The sequence below is a fragment of the Aphelocoma coerulescens genome, chromosome 3 (assembly GCF_041296385.1).
Source record: "Aphelocoma coerulescens isolate FSJ_1873_10779 chromosome 3, UR_Acoe_1.0, whole genome shotgun sequence".
In the NCBI taxonomy this organism is placed as follows: Eukaryota; Metazoa; Chordata; class Aves; order Passeriformes; family Corvidae; genus Aphelocoma; species Aphelocoma coerulescens.
Genome location: NC_091016.1, coordinates 123,626,497 through 123,643,162, shown reverse-complemented (window position 1 = coordinate 123,643,162; position 16,666 = coordinate 123,626,497). Strand labels below are relative to the sequence as shown.

General features: G+C 45.2%; 1 protein-coding gene across 9 annotated transcripts in view; it reads left to right on the top strand.

The window, feature by feature from the left end:
- Positions 1-15,851, top strand: part of HMBOX1 (homeobox containing 1) — a 118,151-nt gene extending 102,300 nt beyond the window's left edge. For 7 of the 9 annotated variants that reach the window (XM_069011858.1, XM_069011861.1, XM_069011856.1 and 4 more), the window contains exon 11: positions 450-15,851. In XM_069011858.1, coding sequence (XP_068867959.1) covers positions 450-587 — 138 coding nt within the window. In that variant the 3' untranslated portion in view covers positions 588-15,851. The remainder of the gene's footprint in view (positions 1-449) is intronic. The other 2 variants (XR_011150068.1, XM_069011862.1) reach the window with 2 other exon arrangements.
- The last annotated feature ends 815 nt before the right edge of the window (positions 15,852-16,666 follow it).

Here is a 16,666-nt window from a genome sequence, read left to right as displayed (position 1 = left end):
GCCTTTTCGACTTCTGTTGCGGCATCAAATAGAATCAGAGAACCACAGAATGCTTTGGGTTGGAAAGGACCTTAAAGTTCATCTCTTTCCACCCCCTGCCCTGGACAGGGATGCCCATGGGATGACCTAAAGAGGGTGACCAGAACTGTATTTTCCAACTATAAGCATGGACCTGTGCCGTGCCCAGTAATTCCTGTCTTAATTTGCTTTCCTGACTTCCCTTGTGTATCACTTCTATCTTCATAATTCAGTATTTTCCTAAAGAGCTGAGTCCCCCACTCCCTGCCTTGCTTACTTTTGTCTGCACAGTGAGAGAAGTCATTCCTAAACCCACTTTGTGAAACCACTCCGACCCCCCACGATCACTTGGCGCATTTGTTTTCTCCGCTGTGGTTTTGGACTTGTGGAATAACCCTGCTTCTCTCTGCTCCTTCCCACATGGTTCCCAGGATGACAGCACTAGCCATAGTGACCACCAAGACCCCATTTCCTTAGCCGTGGAGATGGCAGCAGTCAACCACACCATCCTGGCGCTGGCCCGGCAAGGAGCCAACGAGATCAAGACAGAGGCTCTCGACGACGACTGATGCCAAGAAAGGGGAGGGTCAAAGCAAGAAGTAACTTAGTTTTAGACGTAGCACCTTAGCAGACTTTCCTCGGTCCTTAATATGTGTTCTTACAGTATAACTTTGCAGTTTCTTGTACGTCAGTTAGCTGTTAGGGTCTTGTTCTGTGAAGATGGCATGGTGCCCTCAGCCTTTGCATATACTCTCTCAGTATTAATTCCCAATAAATAATCAATCAACCAACCAACCTCCCTCTCCCGGCCCCCAGTGGCTAGAAAGATAAAAACAAAAACACAAAAAAATCTTGCTGCTCTGTCTTAGCATTCGAAGTGCTTCCAGGTATTTTAGACAGCCCTCAATTACAAGTCTTAGGCTACACTTAAAATCTTGGATAACCTTAGAGATCGTGTTGAAACCGATAGTCCGTACGCTTTCCCTTCCCTGAGACTGAAAGGATGCAAGCTGAGGTAGTGGCACAGGGTCGATGGACACCAGATCGGGAGTATCAACAGAGAGTAAAAAGAACACTTAGAAACCCCACTCCAGCATGGGAATAAATGATTTCCAGCTGCAATAAGCCGTGCCTCACTGGTCATACAGTGACTCCGTTTACTTTCGGGTGCTGTGCTGAGAATGTCCATTGGAAACACATTCCCACATTTCGGTTGATGCTCACATATTCAACACAGACATCCTCTACTCTCACAAGCTGCGTGGCTTAGTGGAGAAGTGCTGCCTTCTGCCTCTGGGACCATGGTTGAAGCCCAGCCTGGGATCAAATGAAAAATGAGCTGAATGTCTAATGGACAACAGTCCACTTCTCAGAACCACTGCTCGTTCTTGGCATGGCTGGCAGTGCCTGCTCAGAAGAGGTCTAGACTCTTACCCATCTGTCATTAACAATTTCACCTTTAATTCCTCCTCTCTCACCTTTTCTGTCCCCACCCTACTCCCCTCTCCACTTTGCCACTTTCGAAAGCAGTGTTTTCCAGGAAGGTTCTTAAGGTCCTAAAATGGGTGAGTGGATTTTTACACGTCTGTGTAAGTAATGCCTACGTCCTGACTAGCCTGAGAGGTTACTGGAGAATTCGACATCTGACCTTTGCTAGATAACCATCAGAGCATAAATATTCTCCTAAAGATGAACTTTTTTTGTTTGTTTAAAGGCAGGAGGATCTCTTACCTGAGAAATGGGGTGTGAATGTTTTGTGTTCTCTTTACTCTGTCTTTGTTAAGGTGTGAGAAAGCTCTACTGCTACGAGCAATTTAATTAATAATTGGAAGCCATACTGATAATGGATGTGGTAATATTTGTAAAGCAAACCTACTCTAAGTAGCAGGAACTAATGGAATTGTTTTCCTTGATCATATGTAGCACTTTTGTTACTTTTTTCTTAAAGATATTTATATTTGATAAGTCTTTTTTTTATCATTTGAGTATTCCAAATACCAAACAGCAAACTTGCATTACAGAGTCACCCTGCGATCACCTTGTCATCTAGTATCTAAATGATGAACTGTGTGTGCATCTAAGAAAATTACATCTGCTAGCATTGTGTGGAAATGATCTCCTGGCATCCTGATAAAATGATATGTTGCTGCCGGTAAGAGGAAACATTTTGATGGAAACAGCACGGGAAGTGTTAGAGACGGGCAGGGCTGTGTTACATTAACAGAGAACAAATTTAAAACCTATGGAAATTTTTGTATAGAGGTACATATATAAAAGTTTGCATAGCGATTCCTCCACATTCTGCTTTATCTTCCCAGTTTGTGTGGGAATAGCTTAAAGAGAGGAAAACAGCTCGATCTGAAGGATGGGTTTCCCTTCGCTCCCCTCCACTTTCGAGGTGGAGCGAAGGGAAGTTGCTGTTACCTTGTTCTCATCCCTTCCTCCCTCTGAACTCTCAGAGAGCATCGTGACCCCTCCAGTGTGGCTGCTCAGCGGGTTTTGAGCCAGGCTGAGCCCTCCAGATCAGCTTCCCCTCTGTCCATCCGGACCAAGCTGCTCCCCCAAGTGCCGAGGAGATCCTGTGCTCTCAGAGGGCACCGTGGTGCCACCTCTTTGTCCCTTTGAAGATCTATAGGTAGGGCTTGGCCTCGGCTTCCACTTATGGATTTAATTGGAAAATTTATGTGCTTTCCTTAGATATAGATCACTGGAGCAGAATGAAGCTGTCTTTTTTTTTCTGTTTTATTGCATTTCTTGAGTAGGCAAATTTGTGAGTAGAGTCAGGGCAGACTCAGGAAAGGCAGGACTTGGATCAGTGACCATTGCACCGCTGCAGTTATTTTCTTACTGCCTGTATGAATGTTTTGGTACTAAGGAGTGAAAGGATGGGGAGAGCTTTTATTTCTATTTTTGCACAGCAGAATGATCAAGCAAACTCGAGCCTTAGTGGAATTTTACCTGCTTATTCATTCCACAGTCATACACTGAGCTGACAAGCAACATCCACGATTTATAGTAAGGAGATTTTAATAATCGATGACCTCTTTACGTTGGGCTTGCCACCACCATTTGTTCTGGCTGTTTCATTTTAAAAAGAACAGACTCAAACTGTTGGACAGCTGCAATTTTAAAAGAAATATTGCTTACTATGGTATCTGTAAAAAAAAAAAAAAAGGCATTGTTTGAGGCTTTGCCTTTTTAAAGCAATAGGGAAGAATAAAAGTAATACTAGAACATCTGTATCCTGATTATAGGTTCATGTGATGCAGGATCAAAGTAACACCACTGAAATTGTGTGTCTGTACCATCTAATGTAGAATAATCTGGTCTTAATTCTGTTACTCTCTGTCAGGAATCTGCTGACATCCCACACCAGTATCTTCTCTGAAGGTTAAACAGGTAGAAAACCCCTTGTGAGCGACTGGAGATGGGCAGATCCTCCTGGGATGTAGCTTCCCGGTAAATACCAGTTTTCTGCCTTCCCACATAATCATTTTACCAGGGAAAATATCAAATATCTGGGGTATCAACCCCTTGGTTCCGTGGGGTCTGTGTTTGGGGTGTGTCTGTTCTGGCTTCTCTTTGGCCATGGAGGGGCATGAGGAATGAGTGGGACCTCAGCTGTCCCCAGGTTGCTCCTGGCAGGCTGTTCCCTTCATCTGGAAGTTCAGAGTGAGCCATTTGAAGTTGGTGAATCCCTTTTTGGTTTGAGGTGAATTATCTGTAATGGGACAGATGCTGGTGTGGTGGTACCAAGACAAGCGAGTGTGATCTGGAGTAAGTGAAAGAATTGGTGGAGGGTGTGTCCTGGAATTCAGCCTTTCTTCTGGGGGGTTTTCCACCATGTTGGAGTCATCTTTGTCTTTCTGTCTGTGGATTTCCTAGGAAATGAATCCTCATTTTTGTAGCACTGCAGTGGAGTGGCAGTTTGTTGTAGGCAGTCTGGAGTCACTGCAGTTTGTTCTCTGTGGGTTCCCTTGAAGTGGCTCTGGTAGCAGATCCGAGCTACCTTTTTGTTCTGTGAACAGAGAAGAAGTTAATTTAAGAAGCTCCTCATCTGTGATGGTCACAGATTGCTTTTACCTTCGTAGAGTGAGTTGTGGCTGATATTTTGTCCCTCATAAAGTCCTTTTACTTGAGTTGTTGTCTCTGACCGTCTTCTTAAAACAACAATTTCTACCTCCACTTCTTTTCTGGATTGTTTTGGTGTTGGGCTTTTTTTAGTTCTCCCACCTTTTTCCTGAAATATGAGATCCCAAACGTTTGCAAAAGCCTTATGAGTTGATCAAAATCAGCAAATTTGTTTTCTGTTGATCTTCTAAATACTCTGCAGACACACATGTGGTCGTAGTGAAATCTGTGCTGGATGTGAATTTGCATTGCACCCTTGTAGCAATTAAGGAATCTCATTGAGAGCCTTCAGGAGGTCATGGAAAGGGTTTAGTCCCCTCTGTCCATCATTTTTGGGACCATGGTGTGGGCAGGAGCGGGGAGATGGGAGGGCTGGAGCGCATGGTGCGTGGTGGGAGATTGCAGGAGCTGGGTTTGTCCAGGCTGGCTCTGGGGATATCCCAGATTTTGGGGTTTAACTGTCTTAATAAATTAGTTTTAACTTGGGGGTCCAGTGCAGGGTCAGGAGTTGGACTTTGATGATCCTTCTGGGTCTCTTCCAACTCAGGATATTCTGTGATTCCGAGAAGACGGAGCCAGGCTCTCCTCAGAGGTGCACAGCAAAAACCTGAGGGGCAGAGGGCTAAAGCTGCATTAAGGAAAATCCCAGATGGGTATAAATAGAATTTTCATGCTCAGTGGTAGGACAGTGGCCCAGAAAGGCAGTGAAATTCCCATCCTTGGGTATATTCAAAACTCAACTGGACAGGGTTGGATTAGAGACCTCCAGATGTCTCTTCTGACCTAAATTATTCTCTGATTCTGTGCACACCTGCTCAGGTTGTGTTCCCTAGTTCTGATTTGTACATGTTGACTTCTTTTAAAAGTTCTCTTAATTTGTTGAGGGTTTTTTCTGTTTTGCTGTTCATAAAAATTATCTTTTCTAGTTTACTAATAGAGAGGAGCTTTATTTGCAGGGTCTGGCTCCAGACTCCAATCAAGCCATAAGTTAGAGATTTCATTAATTATTTGCTCTGTTTACACAGTTCTTCAGGGATATTTGACTTACTCTGTTTGTTTCATTGCCTAACATCAGACTGGTAAGTTTTCATGGTTTTGTAACATTTGTGATTTGTAGATCAGTTTTTGCCTTCATTTGTGAAGATTTATCTTTGTCTTGCTGCTGTGAGTGCAAGTGAAAAATTCCACATAGCTGAACCTATGTCAGGAAAAATTGGGGTTAACTCAAGCCCACTGGTGACTACTGTGATAAGCCAGAAATTCTGGGTCAGTAAATCACAAATTGGTGATTATTAGAAGCTGAAAGGGTTTGACTGGGAAAAAGTGTGATTGTGCTAACTTGGATCCTCCTTTCCTTAAGTGTTTGCTGTTGGCCACTTCTAGGAAAAACAGTGTGGTAGCTGAAATAGGTTTTATTTTTCGTATCGATTGGTCTAAGTATTTTCAAAATTGCTGCCTTGATGCAGGATGTTGGTTCCCTGTGTGTGGTCCTAACTGGAATCCAAAGCTGGAGTCACACTTTCCTTTGGAAATTACTAAATTCAGTGTGAGACTCTGCCCATAGTCCTGAGCTGTGGGTGTTCAGTTGGAGATGATTTCCAACCTGTCCCCTGCTTTATCTCTACTCATTTTAATTATAATTTTTAATAATGTCCCTCCTCCCACTCCAGCTCTGTCATGGTGTAGCCACCACTTCCCAGTGCTCATCAGCTTCTTTCAAATTCATTGTGTAGTTACCAGCAAACTTTAGGGGGTTTTGTCAAAACTTTGCTCTTACTTTATCTGAGTTTTCCCACTCAAGTAGCTCTTGCACTCTTTGAAGTTCTTTAACTGGATGATATTCTTTTGATCAAAGTCTTAAGCTTGTAGGCAATAATCTTAGGTTTGATGCAGCTTTTGGCATTTGGCAGGAATCTTTGTTGGCAGGATTGGTCTTAAAGTTGTGTTACATATGTCAGTGACCTTAATATGTGTTCATTACCCGGATTTTGTGTGTTTGTAGCAGCAGTCAGGGGTTGGATCCTGATCCCAGCTACTTTAGTGGAGTTTTGTGGAGTTTTCACTGTGATTCCTTGGAAGGGAAGGTTGATGGTCTGACCAAAAAAATACCTTGCAGTTCCCAAGAAGAGTTACAGGGAGATTTCACCCTAAAACATTCCCCCTTGGGCATTTGAGCAGCTGAGGTATTTACTCAGGATACTGGATCAGTTCTTGGCCAAAAGGGGTTTGGTACAGCCCTAAAACCTTCATTTCACCCTCTCTTTCTGCTGTCAAATTTATGGGGTTTAAACTGTCTGACTAAAGATGTTGCACATTCATGAAAACCAGAGGCATTCTAGAGATGGCAGCTAAAATCCAAATTTAAAATACACTGAAATTATCTTTTTTCCTTTGTGAGAAATGTGTTACAACTAGAAGAGCGTGGTTGGGTGTTTTGAGGGCTGTCAGTAAGGTGACAGCGATTTGATGTTGGTTTTTGTCCAACAAATGTAAAGCAAATCAAACCAATGGAAGTTTATCTCAGTGGCAGCAGTGAGGCAGAGGGAGAAAAATTCAAACCCTTTACTAAAGGATTTGTCACTATCCTTGGCCTTAGGTTTTGTCACTTAAAAATAGCCTGGAATTGTTTTGTAGTTTATATCAGAGAATCATGGAATGGCTTGAGTGGGAAGGGATTTTAAAGAGCATCCAGTTCCACCCCCCTGCCTTGGGCAGGGACATCTTCCACTATCCCAGGTTGCTCCAAGCCCCATCCAACCTGGCCTTGGACACTTCCAAGGATGGTGCAGCCCCACTGCCATGGAGCTAGAATAGGATTTGCCATTTGAAACACAGGGGAAAACTCACAAAAACCTTTTAAATGCCCCTTTTAATCAGGCTGATGCAGAAAAAGAACCAATGGGTTTGATGGCTGCAGCATGGAGCTCTTTTCCATTCTTTCAGGAAGGTCTGGAGTGCTCCAGCCGACAGCTCAAGCAGGAGTGAACTGAAGCCATTGAGCTGGAGCGGGCTGGTGATGGGCCTTTGATGTTTCTGTATGTGCAGAGCATCTCTCCCTCAGCTGCCTTGGCAGAAGCCTCCCTCTGCCATTTATTCCCTCTCTGCTCAATGGCAGCGGGTGTGTTCTGCTGATCAAAACATCCAGCACACTTGTGCTCAATCCTTTCAGGCTGCAGCCAGGGTAATTGGGATGGGCAGGATAAGTGCATGGGAGTATGGCAGTCACAGTGATGGCAGCTCTTTTGAATGGCTGGGTGTCCCTGACGGGTAATTAGCAGCTTTAGAATGACAGGGATTGGCATGGCCGTGATTAAAAGGATTTCTGTCTTTTCTGTGATTGAAAACAGGAGATCTCCCACCCCCTAATTCTCTTTAATACCAGTGTTATTAGTGACACTTGGAACACAGCTCCTCTGTAAACTTAAATAATGACCTCAATGAATGGTTACTTACAACAGCAGGGACTGAACCGAGTTCAGTTTTCTATGCAAAGCTGCTCCTCCTGATTTTCTGTTCCCAGCTCCACGTGCGTGTCACTCCCAGTGAGTTTGGGAGACAAAGAGGACATTTGGTTGTGTGACAGCCTGGGGACAGATTGCCCAGGGCCTGGTTTAGCTCTTCTGGCTCATTGTGGAGTTGTGGAGTTGGAGAGGATGAGCCATGAACTCCACTGGACTCATCCCGAGTTTTCACCTGTCTGCAGGTGGAGGGTTCCTTGGAGCAGGAATGTCCCCAGCTCTTGGTTGCCCCTCCAAATTCCAGTTCCTTGGAGCAGGGAATGTCCCTGGTTCTTGGGTGCCACTCCAAATTCCCATTCCCAGTGTCTCTTTGGAAGCCTTACCAGCACTTGTTGCCATGTTCCCCTCCAGCTCTCCGCTCTGTCAGTTAACACAGTGTAGTGATAGGAGCTAACTCCCCTTTTTCCTTAAAAAATCTTAAAATATCCCCTCACAAGAGATTTGGCTGAACACCGTCCCTGCCATTCACCCAGGATATCTGGTGGTGACCCAAAATAGCATTATTTTCCCCTGATCTGTTGCTAGATTCTCCAAAAGCTTCTGCCCTAGGGAGTTCTGTGCCTTCTAAATCTGTTTTTGTGAGTATCTGTTGCCCACTGAGCACTGCAGAGCCTGTGCTCCATTTTTGCCCTTAAGTTTCTTGACCAGATTTTTTTCCACAGTGCTGTTCTCCACTTACCACGCAGGTTTCCACATTTTTTTGGCATGTAAGGATGCTTAGAGGGACTCTGAGTCAAATTTAGTAAAACTTACCAGGTTCCTAACTCGCTAAAGAATTTAGGGACTTCCTTAGGCTCTTATTTAAATCTTCCAGTTACTTCTCAGCTTCTTTGTACTGAAATCTTTGTGAATCCCAGTTCAGAGCAGACCTGTGGCTGTGGGTACTTCAGTTCTTCCAGCACAGTTCCCACCACTACACTCACAGTAGCAATGGGAACAACTTCTTTTTTAGAAAATACATTTTTAGATACTCAACTTGCTGCTGTCACTGGCCTCAATTCAGCTTCCCATCCTCCTCTCCCTTCTCCTTAACTAATTAAAGTCTTCCATGTTATGGCAAGATGGCATATGTAGCTTAAATAACCCACCTCTTTAATTAAGAGGTTGGATTCAGCCTTCTGAGATATATTTGACATCATTTGAGATTTAAAAATACATTTTACTTACACAGTTTATCCATCAGATCGCTCAAGGAGGGCAAAGAGATAATGAAAGTAAATTATTAATTAATATTTCTCACCCAGTATATTCCATTAAGAATATTAAGCATTTATTCCATTCCTCAAAACACATTTGACTTTGGATATAATTTTTTTTTTAAGTCTGCCTGCCTGCTGATGAAGTTGCTGCTCTCTGTCTTTGACAGGGCTGTAGGGACAGGATGGAAAATATCCTTCAGGAGCTAACCAGAGCCAGGAATTCCAAATATCAGCTCACTGGCCAGGTTTTCCAATGCATTTATGCATTATGAGCAGATCTTTTCAAGCCCCAAATGCCACAGACTATCCCTGACACATCCAAGCTGTTCTTACCTTGAAAAAATTGATGAAATTATGGAATGAAAACAGCAGCAGGAGCATCTCTGTTCCCAGTGGGATGGAATGGGATAAGTTTGGGTTTGGAATAGTGAAGGAATTCAAGATGGTGGGAAAGACCCAGGGGTATTGCACAAAATCTGGAACTGCTCCCTGGAAAGGAGAAACACCTTGGGATGTTGATGAGAGAACTGAAGTGGTTTAGGAGCTGTTACTGGAAGCTGAGCCCTGCTTTTGTTCAGTTTCTCACAGAGGTGCTTCAGAGAATCCCAGAACGGTTTGGGTGGGAAGGGACATTAAATCCTATCTCATTCCACCCCCTGCCATGGGCAGGGACACCTTCACTATCCCAGGTTGCTCCAAGCCCTGTCCAGCCTGGCCTTGGACACTTCCAGGGATCCTGGGGCAGCCACAGCTTCTCTGGGAATTCTATCCCAGCCACGCCCTCACAGCCAGGAATTCCTTCCCAATATCCCATCCATCCCTGCCCTCTGGCACTGGGAAGCCATTCCCTGTGTCCTGTCCCTCTGTCCCTTATCCAGAGTCCCTCTGCAGCTCTGTTGGAGCCCCTTTAGGCCCTGGAATGTGCTGGAAGCTCTCCCTGCAGTTGCCTTTCAGTTTAACCAAACATTCCCACCTTGGCACACGGCTGCTCGTGGGCAGGAACAGTTCCATTCTAACACTTTAGTTCCCCACTCCCTTCCTTCAGAGCACTTCATTTGCCCAACTCTTTCTTCCCTTAGAGCTTTTTGAGTCTCAATCCTTTTTCTCCAGGTCCTTGGAGAAGATAAATGCTGTGGAGATGAGGGAATGTTTATAAATCCATTGGATATATGTGATAAAATTTGTAAAGAGTGATGCAGAATAAAGGGGCACTTTCAGGTAGGGTTTGGTTTGGGGTTTTCATTTAATTTTTTAATTTCTTTTTTTAATGAAGTAGATGGAATGGGGAGTTTGCATCAGGATTGTGGGAGGCCACCCAACATTCAGGGTCTCCTTGTAGGTGACAGACTGGTCCCTTCTGGCCTTAATTGTAAATCTGTGACTCCAAAGAGATAAAATGTGTCTTTTACCTTTAGAACTTGTTCAGAATATTGAATAATTTATAGAGATTTGAGTTCTGGAGGGGTTCTCTGCAGCAAGAACTTTCCATGAGAGAACACGTCGTGCCTTATGTCTCTAACCCCAGTTCCTATTCCATAAAGATAAAAATCTTTCACCATTACCCCAAAAACTCAGCATAAACAGAATTTAATCTGTCACAACCGTTTCTTTGGGCTGCAGCGCCTCAGCAGCTGATTTTCACAATACCATTGTCAGATGGCTTCAAAAAATCCCACAGCCAGGACAAGCCCTCTGGCTAAACTGATGTCTCCTTATTTCCTCCGTGGAGCCTGTATTCCTTGAAGGAATTCCTGTGGAGAGTCTGAGCTGTCCCTCCTCAACTGCTCTGAGCCGTTTGCTTCCCTCTGAAGTTGATTCTTGGTACTGAATTTGTCACATTATTTTTCCAAATTTCACTGCTTCTCACAGAAATTATTTATCTTTCATCCGAGCTCCTTCACACCCTGATAATCCTTTTTTATCTGATTTGCCTATCCTGAAGTGCTCTGACCTGAACCTGTTGTCCTTGCAGCCTCCAAGTAAGGGATTTGTATTGTTTCCACCCTATAAAAAGCAATCCAGTGTAGGGCAGAAGCTTCCAGACTCTCTGCTCTGGGGTTTCCCAGCCCTCAGACCCTTCTCCCTTCCTCCTTGCAGTTCAGATGATTAGAAAATCATAGAAATGGTAGTTTTTAAGTGTAATTTTTTATCATTACTTGGATTGTCTTTTTTTTACTGGGAAGATTTGTTTACTGGGAGACATTCCTCTTTCCTTTGGCCTTTTAGATGGTGCTGTATCCGTTACTTACTTGAAGTCTAAGAATATTATGGAATAAATAGGAACAATTTTATCCACTTTGGCCACTTAAAAGAAGAACCATCTCATAAATTCAGCCAGTTTACAGCAGGTTCTTCACTTGCCCCATCCTGTGTGAAATGAGGTGTTTGGACCATGGGAGAGGGACCAGGTGGAAGCATTTTTTTCATGGAATCATGGAGTGGTTTGGGTTGGAAGGGACCTCAAAGCTCATCCAGTGCCACCCCCTGCCGTGGGCAGGGACACCTTCCCCTATCCCAGGTTGCTCCAAGCCCTGTCCAGCCTGGCCTTTTTTGCTCCAGTTTATTTTGCCTTTGTGTTGGAACCTTAATTGGAGCAGTGGATTTTCCTGGTTTGGGTGCCCACTTTTACTGTGGGTGTTTGGGACCGGATCCCTGGATTTGCACAGCTTTCCCAGGAACCTGCTGCTTCCCTGTGACACTTCATTTATCCAGGGCTGGGGATCACTCATTGCAGCCAGAGTAGCTTTTTGGTTTCATTCATACATTGGTTTAGGTTTGAAAATCATTGGAGAATCTTGAAGTCACTTTTCCAAATGAAAAATACAGTGAAAGCAGAGTTTGGAATTTGAGCTTCCCCCATCTTTCAGTGTTATCCAGTGCTTTTTTTTTTTTTTTTTTTTTTTTTGGCTTCTGTGTGAATTTGGGTGTCATCCTGAGCCTTGTGCTGACCTGAAGCTGCTTACTGGGTTTTGGTTGCTGTGGGGTCAGAGCCGTGTTTGGTCTTTCGGGAGGGACAGATCTCCCATTCCATCACCCAGTACAAACCCAAAAACACCCCCTTTCCTCCTTGCTTTTGGCTCCAGGAATGTCTTTCTGAATCTCATCCAAGCCTCCCTGATCTTGCTGCGAGAGTTCTAGATGGTTCTGGGCTGCCCTTCTCCCACCAGTGCTGCTGGTTTAGGCTGGGAGAGCCCCGTGTCCCTTTGGAAGTCAGGTCCTGTGGGGTGACGCGATGTCATTGTGGCACCGAGGGACAGGCTGTGCCCTTAAAGATAACCCAGGAATACCAGGTTTAAACTCGGTTTAGTTCCACAGCACTTCTGTCAAAGGGTGACGAGTCAAAGTCAGTTGTGGCCGTGGGGAGCACTGTTTTCCTGACAAATTGCCTTGGCTGTCTTCCTCTTGGTCTTTATGATCTTCCCAAGGCTGCCGAGAGCCGGGGAAGTGTGAGATATGTGCAGTACTTCTTTCATTTTGGTTTTTTTTTTTCTTAGTGTCAATTTAAAAAGTGCCTAAGTGAGGAATAGGACTCCAGAGTGAGCTGGAGGAATAGGATTAGACCTCATTTCCCTCTTTAAGAAAAGAGCCCTCCCTGCATCCCTCCGCACATCCCTCCAACGAGTCCAGAGCCCGGCAGAATCCGGCTGGAAAAAATTCCCCGTTCTTTCCTCGTGCTGCCCCCCTTGGTTCTCAGTCTTTTGGGGGGAATCTCATTTCTCAGCCAAATGTTTGCAATCTCTGATTTGGGGTGGATGGCAAAGAGGGGGGAAGCTTGGATAGACTTCAGTACAAAACTGCCTCTTGGATTGCAGATACAAAGAGCTCTGTGGGATAAACATCCACCTCTGGAAAACCAGGTCTGGGTGGAAAAAGCTGATGTGCTTCTTTAATCACTTCCTTAGGAATCACAGAATGGTTTGGGTTGGAAAAAACCTTAAAAATCATCCAGTTCCATGCCCTGCCGTGGGCAGGGACACCTCCCACTATTCCAGGTTGCTCCAAGCCCTGTCCAACCCAACCTGGAACATTTCCAGGGATGGAGCAGCCAAAACCTCTCTGGAATCCCAAAGGCAGTTTCTTCCTATATTCTTATTTATTTCTAGGTTTATCTTAGTGGCACCTGCTCAACATTTTGTCAAAATAATCCTAACTATTGGCAGGTGGTTATAATTTTGTAAAGGTGAGAATTTTATGTGGGTTTGAAGAAAAAAGGTATCAGTGATAGTTCAAAAAATCACATTAAAGTAGGATTTCTTCTGACCAGAGTGAAAGGAGGTAACAGAACACTATGGAGGTGTTTTAGTACCACTTAAGGTTTCAGCAAATGAAAGCAATCTGTGTGTAGATGTTTTAGTTTTCATTAGCAACAAAATGTTTTGACATCCGAGGTGGGAAAGCCTGGGAAAGGATTGTTGGCAAGCAAAGCTGTGAGGACATCTCTGCAGAGAGCAGAAGCTCAGCCTCTGGGGAGTGGATGGGTGTTGGTAGAAGCAGTGATCCTGTGGGAATCCATTGCTGGGGTCCTGATGGAAATCAGGACATTTCTGATGGAAATCCACTGTTGGTGGAGCCCGTGGCACACACAGACCCTTGGCCCTGCTCCGAGATGCCTTTTGGAAGTGGTATTTTCCCTGAAAAGTGACTGTCACTGGCAGTGGATGTTGGTGGCAGCAGGTGGATGCTGTAGTTGAGTGTTGCAAACCCACAGGTGAGGGGATGGTGGAACAGCCTCGGAGCCACACAAAAGCGGAGCAAAACCCCAGCGAAGGCTGGGGAGGTTCCTCACATCCAAATTTTGTGTGTCTTGACTTTGTCCCACCGTGACCTCAGCTTGGGGGTGGGTGCCAGCCGTGCATCTCCTCTTTGGGCTGTGCTGGGATGGCTCCAGCTGCCTCCTGTCACTTCAGTGTCCCCAGATGTGTCAGTGACACCCAGACGAGCCGTGTCCCATCCCTGCCCTGTCCCTTCCTCCGTCGGCATCTCCCGCCCAGCTGCTGGTTTGCCCCAGCTGGGCCCTGTGTCTCATCTGCTGTAGGTGTCCTGCCTACCTCAAGAGGTAACCATGGGATCCTGGAGTGGTGTGGTCACCCTCTGGTCTGTTTTCCATGAGCACTAGCGCACACACACACACACACACACACACACTGGAATGTATATTCTCCTCCCCCCCAGCCCCCAAATAACCTCTTGACCTGATCCTTGCTGTAGCCACCACCAACTCCTCTTGCAAATTGGATGCTGCTTTAAATGTGAAAACAAATGTTCAAGAAGCTATAAAACCTGAATGAAAGCTAAAGCTGAATTTATAAAGCCTTGTTGCATATGAGCCAAAAGTGCAAAAAGCTCTATATAATGAACTAACCTGCCACTCATATAAATATAAATATATATAAATATATTAAAATCAGACTGTTCTACAAAATTGTGTATTTGTATTTTTGTGTACGTACAATTTTCTGCTAAGCAGAAGGAGGATGTAGTATAGGATGATGTGAGAAGAGATTTTGTTTAATCATATTTCTTTGTTACTTATTTTTGTTAACATCCAGATGCCTGTCTTTGTCTTATGTGTATGACACTGTTCCAAAGGTGCAGTATCCCTCTCCTGCCGCGTGTCTGACCTCCTTCCTCCACGGGGAACGGGTCAGGTGATGCCCATCATCATCATCATCATCATCATCATCAGACCCTTCAGATCCACCCTGGTCTTGATCTTAAGGGCTGCTCCTTCAGCTGAAAGATGAGATGTGTCATTTCCTGGGCGCCTTGTGCCGCTGCTCCTCCTCATGAAGTTGAATATTCATGTGCTGGTTGACTCCTGTGTGGTAGTTGTTCCCTAAACACATGTCCATGGTCTGCTGCTGCTCCTCAGCCTGACATTTTGGGGGAAAAACAATGGATTGGATAGGTTGGGAGGGAGGATGAGCAGATCCTCGTGGTGGGAAGTTGCTTGTGGAGAAGAAAGTGCTGGGGAAGTCTCAGGGGGTGAAGCTCAGTGACACCCCCACGGGGGATGGAGGAAGCAGCTCGTGTTCCCCACGCTGGTGCACTTGGGGAGCTTGGCTGTCAGGAAGGAGGGTTGGGAGGTGATGGGTTGTAACTCCCTCTCAGGAGCATCCACCCCAGCACCCCTGGTGGCTTTGGGGCACTTTGGCCCATTGCTTTGAGAAAGTTGGAGCAGCCTTGAGAGGGCTCCATCTTACACCAGATGCCCTTGCAGTGAAGGCACTGAGTGTTGAGAACATCATTCCAAACTCTTCTCCCAGTCACTGCCTTTATCTGCAAGGTGCTGATGGCTCCCTGCAAGGAGAAAAGGAATAGTGTAGGAAACCTGAGAACCGTTGGTGTGCTTGGGAATTGTTGTTTATCCATCACAGAGAACTCTCCAGGGAAAGAAAGGGCCAAAGGAACCTGGATGGAACAGGATGGAGTAACTGATGCAAAGCTTTGGGCAGGAGGTGATGGAAGTTCACCTTCAGGCCCACCACAGACCCTTGAGGAAACTGGTCCAGCCTCCATCTGAAATTCAGGGGAGGGTCAATGTCCATCACTCCTTCCCCTGGTGGCAGCTGCTGCAAAAACGAACCATCAGCCTCTCCCCCTGTGCCCCTTTTTTGTTCCCTTTTTTTTAATTTAATCCCTGTCTTTGTTAGAGCCGACCCACGGCCCAGGGAGAGCGATACTGCACCTTTCCACGTAGGGCTCATATTTATAACAATGTGTAATGACTGTAGCAAAAGTCCTTGTTTCTGTATGTGAATGGACAGAGAAACAAGTGCTCTATTGTATTGATTAAAATAGTTCAAATGAGTCCTGTATCATTGTATCTCCTATTCTGGATTAGTGCCTTTTGGACAGTAGACTGTTCTGTAATTAAAATGTAGTATAACTGCTTTTTTGTACAGTTTTGTTTTAATAAAACTTTTTTTTAATTTGTGTTTATTTTAGTATTGTACCTATTAGAAAATAAAAATGTATAACTCAACACAGACCCTTTTCTTCCATCGTCCTTTTTGTGCAGGGCTTGGGTGTGACCTGAAGTGTGTCCTGAGAACAAAGTGAATGCAGAAAATGTTGATTCATTTGGGGAAAATGGAATTCCTTGTGCACTCCCTTTTTGTAAGGATGGTCTCTGGAAGGGATGAAGGTGATGGACGTGATGGTGGATTTGGAGCAGTGCAGTCACTTGGAATTTGAGCCATGGGCTGATTCCAGAGACCTTTTGGGGCTCTTTCCAGTAGAAGGAGATGTTGAGAGTAGAGTTCTCCGTCAGCTGGGGTTGTGTTTGTCACAGGTGAAGGTCATACAGAGATGTTGTGTCCTTGGAGATGGTGCCCTTCCCTCTGGAAACCCCAGAAGCTCCTGGAGCCTCAGGAAGGGCCCTGTGAGTGCCCTCCCAACAATAGAAGTCTCTTGCTCGAGTTGAAGGTCTGGGGGGAGCAGACTTGGATCACCTGGTGATAAAAGCAAAAGATGTTGAATTTTTGAGTACAGGGGTAATTTTGAGGACCCAGGGCCGGAGAGGGCTGGGGCTGCCCTTTGGTCCTGGCCTGGTGAGGCTGAGCAGCTTGGGGTCTCAAGGAAGATTTATGGGGTGGGGTGGGGAAAAGCTTCCTCAGAATGGGAAGAAATTCCTGCAGGTGGTGTGGAAGGATGAGCCAGGTGGCAGAGAAGACACAAAATCACAGGAACTGATTTATTCAGTGAAATGGTGTCCACATCCTGCCATCCTGGTTAAAATCAAGATTTGCAGCTGTGGGTGGGGGGTCTGCTCAGGATGGACACCCGAAAACAAGGGGG